We start from the raw sequence: 5,831 nt of genomic DNA on the forward strand, positions 1-5,831 counted from the left end.
TTAAAAGGTTGAAAACTTCCTTTCATCTAATCTATGAATGAACAGATGTATTCGAAAGATTTCTCAATAAAATACCTCTAAAATTATCATTTACAGTTCGCTCAAGTCAAACATATCAATTTCTCTTTAACAGGTATTTTATGAACGCGTGAACACATACGCTGCTGGTACCTGTTTTACGTTTTATAACTGTGGGGTGAAAGATATTTCCAAAAGATTAGTGGACCTCTCAAAATACTCTTACACTAAGATAAGGTACGGTATTGAACAGATCTCGTATATGTGCATAAATCTGCATGTTCGTATGTTCTTGTGTACGTCGATATAAGATATATTGCATATAGATGCCGTTCTTCTATTATGTTCTATGTCATAACAATCTATCGCTTTCATTTCAACTTTAAATAAATCTCGCCTGAACAGATTGTAGTTAGTTAAACTTAAATTATCTGTGGATCGCACATAACGAAAAATTTATCTTTCCCTCCTGTATTAACCTCTTTCCATCCAATGCAGGTTTTCCAAAGGATTTGCTTTCGCCAACCTTGAAACTGCGAATGAATTTGAGGAACAGAGAGCTAGGTTCTTCCAGGTAATAATTTTATCGATGTTTCTATATATACCCATATGTGAGTCATATGCATGTCACATCTGAATCCTTGCCACACTAGTTTTTTAGGGGTAAACCTATTTCAGAAAGTAGATACTAAGACCTACCTATTCTGTAGGTCTTGGTAGATACTCATCATCAACGCTAATTCGCCGTGAGAAGGTTTTTCTTTTACGCCTTAATATCTGGCTTACTTATTTTACAGGTTAATGACTCGGTTATGCTAAAGTCAATCAATTCTGCTTTATCAAGAGGTAAATGATAATAATTTTTTGCTTCCCCGTCAGGAAAATGAAAGGAGAAATGACTACATGGAGATGAGAGAGGGTCTCGATTTAACCAACGTAAGTTTCAAAGAATTCGTGATTGCAAGAAGGGATACAAAGAAGCTTCCTTGGTATACCCGCCATTTTGTATTTTGGGTGGCATCTTTACTCCTGCTTTCGTGGCCTCTTCGCTTAGTAATAGAGTACAACACCGCCTACATACATTATCAGGTATGGAACTCTGATTAAATGTGCGGGTTTTCAAGAGCTTCCATCGAAGAGACTTATTTGAAATACAATTATTACCTTGTTGCGTCTGAACATTGATCCGATTTGGATAATTATATTTATATTGTAAAATGTGAACAACAGAAGCATAAAGGCACTGATATACGTTATCTTCATTTCCCCATAGGTTACAAAGTTGTTTGGTGTAAACTACACGACTCCAGTTAGTGGCGGACGTGCTTCTAGGGGCTCGGCTGCGACCGACAGCCACGACCTCGAGATGACGATTGCCAACAACTGCACGCTCGTGCCATCCTACAGCGAAGCCCTTCTCATGGACGCCGGCTCAACGCCGCCGGCAATACTAACGCCCTCCGTTGATGCCAACGGAAACATCCAGAATGGCGGTGCCAACCTACTGACCGAGGCATCCTCGTGCAGCGTAGGCTCAGAACTTACTCCAGGTTCGCCTGTCGGCGCCGCTACATCGCGAACCTCTCTGCATAATGGATACTTGTTATACCACCCTTCTCCTCTCGTACCCTATACACCCATAGACCCCTTCCAAGGGCGCGGTTGCACAACGCCCACGGAAGCACCGCCAAACTACGATGACGCTCTGAGGGTCTCTGCTCCTCTCCTGGGTTCCATGTCCCCCTCTCCGCTTCGCCGATCTCATACCGAAAGGGATATTCCCTCGACGCCTCGCCTGGCGCTTCCAAGGCACTCGTGCCACTACGACCTTGAGACACAGCTATGACCGACCGTGATCGTTACGAACGTGTCTAGAATGGCGTCATATCGACTGTGTATCTACTCAGAATTTTTGGAAGTGTATTCGAAGCACTTTTTGGCTGTAATTTGGATTTTGTGTCTTTGAGATGTGATCTTGAAGGCTGCAAAGTTTGTTGGTAAATTTGATGGATACGTAACCAATTTTAATACGAAGCGATCAATTTTTAAAACTTGAGAATAGCAGTTTGTTGAATTTTGAAATGTTACCATCATGACTTCCACCTTTCCCGAAGCCCTTTAATAACTCGTATGGAGTCATGACGATCACGCTCTTAGGAGTTGCATTCAAGAGACTATAAGAACATTTTGTATATCATAAACAAGGGACAAGTGACCTTCAGATTGGAAGTCTGTGAGGTTTTTGTAGGTGTACATTAAGCAATTCATGTCCATGAAGTTAGTTGGAGGATTTAACATGTGTCATCAAATAGCTTAACATAATTCTACTTTAATTAGATACTAACGAAAACAACCGAATATTTCTATACGGTATAGCGTCGCAACAAAACTTAAATGTAATTCATTGTACGAAGACCTTATATCTTGATAATGCAGGGAATAAATTCTAGCATGAAATAAAACTTAAACTCGTAAATAAATAATGAAAATGAAAAAAAAAATAACTAAAGGACTGACATTATATAGTCAAATTTGAATACCTGTAAATCGTGGTCTAACACATCACGAACATCCATTCTTAAAGCCCACAGAGATGGAAGGGCAAAGGGAGGGTAAGGGCTGTACCATCATTGACTGTCATGGTGGAAAACATATGAAGAAACGCTTACGATACTTAGATTTAGTGCTAGTTGAGGTTTTTATCTGCAAGAGAAAAAAAAAATTCTTGAAGATATTATTGTAGATTTTAGAAGGACGTTTGTTGTAGTAGTGATTGTTACTTTGTTATACAATTTCTTAAACACCAAATGCACAACATTTCCAGCACAACAATCGCGGTTGTTATTACAGAAGGCATATTCTTTTTATACATGTCAAGTAAAATTTTCATCTCATTCAAATTGGTTGTTTACAAATTATAAACATTCTTTACCATTATTATTCTTTATTCATGTTAACATCATTTAATAAACTTAGCCTGGCAGTAAGATAGAGTTATGTTACTAACATATTATGCCGCTGCTGAAGACAACAAGCTCTATAAAACATCACATGATCACATATTAAGGTTAATTAGCATTGTTTATGCTTTATCTCAATGTGCCTGATAACCACAATATATAATTTTAAGGCTTGTATTCACCTACTGAAGTCAGTTTATGTTCTAATGTAATGAGCTCATATTTTGTCCTAAATAAGATTTACAATTCCTTGCTTGAATATATACATCCTATGCTCCATGCACATTATGTATCGTCTATTATTTATGTGACCAAACAGCTGTCTTCAGTTCACACATTCGTATCAATCTTTTCTTTAATTACTGATTCTTCAAAGCTTGAGAAAAACAGAGCTCAGACCGAGTTTATGACAGTCAGAGACCATACGACAACAGTTAACCTAACAGCGATTATAATGGCTTTTGACAGTCAAGGCGCTCACGTCAGTTATTATAAAGCTTTTGAGAGGCAAGGAGCTTAGGCCAGCCTTGAATCTTATGTCTGTCGTATGTATAACCTAAGATGTCATAAAGCTCATGTATGCCATAAAGTGATTACAAGAGTCATGGGTCACTGAAAGGGGTTTCATAACCACCATTTTCCTTCGTGAGGAGAGTGATATCTGAAGTAAATCATAAAGAAAAAAAAATCATCATAATTTTAAAAATCCCCAACAGTACTTTTTTGACGGCTGTAACCTTTACGGCATTGTTACTTCCCCTTCGGAATCCAGAACAAACCCCATTTTTAAGCTTAGATATTTAATCAAAACATAGGCGCTTTCCTTTGCTGATTACATATGCTTCCATGGCAGGATTTTATGTCATCTTATATGGTGCTGTGTATATACAATACAAAGCTTTACGAACATATATATAGGATATTTTTGTTTAGGTTCATACATCGATTGGTATAACATGTACAGAATGTGAGGACATGTTCTCCTCAGGTCTAAATAGCCGTTAGGATTGTCATCAGATATATGTAAAAAAAAAAATAAATGCTGTTCATATTTGTTGAATATTATCCGTTTAACAGAGCAAATGTTTGTTCATGGTGTCAGGTTGGATATAAATAAAATCTGACATACGATGATCTTACTAGTAATTATGACAAGTGATCATTGCGCTAAATGGACCATTCATTGCGGACACTAATTTAAAGTGAGTGAGGGATGCAACTCGACTCTTCAGATACGAGAGATACAAAAACCTTTTTTGAACCTAAACCGCAGAAGCCATTTTATCGAACTAGTAATCAAGTAATTAAGACTACCAAACAAAAAGCATTGCAGACATCATACCATACCGTGTATATATATATATATATATATATATATATATATATATATATATATATATATATATATATATATATATATATATATATACACAGATATATATATACATATATATATATGATATATATATATATACAGATATATATATACATATATATATATGATATATATATATACAGATATATATATATATATATATATATATATATATATATATATATATACAGATATATATATATATATATATATATATATATATACAGATATATATATATTTATATATACTATATATATATATATATATATATATATATATATATATATCTGTATATATATATACATATATACATATATATATATATATATATATATATATATATATACTGTGTATGTATATGTGTATATATATACTGTATATATATATATATATATATATATATATATATATATATATATATATATATATATATACTGTGTATGTATATGTGTATATATATACTGTGTATATATATATATATATATATATATATATATATATTATATATATATACACACATGAATGATAAGAACCTCTCGTACTACAATATATGAATGAGAGTAAACCAAATCCATAATATCAGGCATAAATAATATTTGCTAAGACCATGTGAACATTTTGGATACAAATGCATGGTGATTTGACTGTCTTCAAAGACAGCTGCGCTGTTGTACAAATTTTGCAAAGAAATGCTGTTATATGTCTGTGAATTGTGAATGACAGTGTGAGGCAGCTTTAAATGCTTCTGTGACTTGTGGGAATAAAATATAATACTATTTTACTCGTATTTTCACTTGCCAGGAAATTAGCTTAAGGCTAATAATGGACAAAAGGTAAAGTAATCAAAAGGCATTTAGTTCTCAGTTCATGTAGATATGAGCCAAACGTTGTTCTCTTAAGTATGTTAGTTCCAAAGTATTAGCAATCCATAAAAACACAATTTATACTGAACTCATATTCTGCATCATTTTCCGAGAAAAGGATAATAAAGTCTACAATTTTCTTCATTGAAAAAGAGAGCCAGTGTTCGGATAAAAATAAAATCTATACCTTCAAGATTCAAAAATTTTCCAATCTTACCAAAGAATTTTGTAAATTTTGTCTTATACTTTAATCAACCACCTAACACGATTTGATTCTTCCAAATTGACCTGACACGACATTCCCCAGGTTACTTGTTTTTTTTTTTTTTCTACAGATTGTCAACATATGATAAAATTCAAAGAATTACATAAGCGTCTCATTGAATACAGTAGTCAACAGTAAAGGTTCTAATAAGAGAGAGAGACTCGTAAACAACTCAATGATCCTCTTTAGAGTTGACCTTTAATTGCGGCTGGTCTGCATTATATAACCTTTCATTGACATCTGGAGTCAGTTACATCAGCAACGGTATTTCAAGAGAAAATAGCGGTAAAAATCGCACACCAAGTTCCGATAGTTAACCTTCAACCATAAAGATAACGAAAAACCATAT

General features: G+C 34.1%; 1 protein-coding gene across 1 annotated transcript in view; it reads left to right on the forward strand.

Moving 5' to 3' along the window:
* LOC137654558 (transmembrane protein 151B-like) overlaps positions 1 to 4,322 on the forward strand; it is a 196,605-nt gene extending 192,283 nt beyond the window's left edge. The window contains exons 7-10 of the mRNA XM_068388288.1: positions 134 to 255; positions 517 to 592; positions 898 to 1,107; positions 1,292 to 4,322. Of these exons, the coding sequence (XP_068244389.1) occupies positions 134 to 255; positions 517 to 592; positions 898 to 1,107; positions 1,292 to 1,864 (981 nt within the window). The 3' untranslated portion in view covers positions 1,865 to 4,322. The remainder of the gene's footprint in view (positions 1 to 133; positions 256 to 516; positions 593 to 897; positions 1,108 to 1,291) is intronic.
* Positions 4,323 to 5,831: the final 1,509 nt, after the last annotated feature.

Source organism: Palaemon carinicauda, chromosome 15 (genome assembly GCF_036898095.1).
Source record: "Palaemon carinicauda isolate YSFRI2023 chromosome 15, ASM3689809v2, whole genome shotgun sequence".
Lineage (NCBI taxonomy): Eukaryota > Metazoa > Arthropoda > Malacostraca > Decapoda > Palaemonidae > Palaemon > Palaemon carinicauda.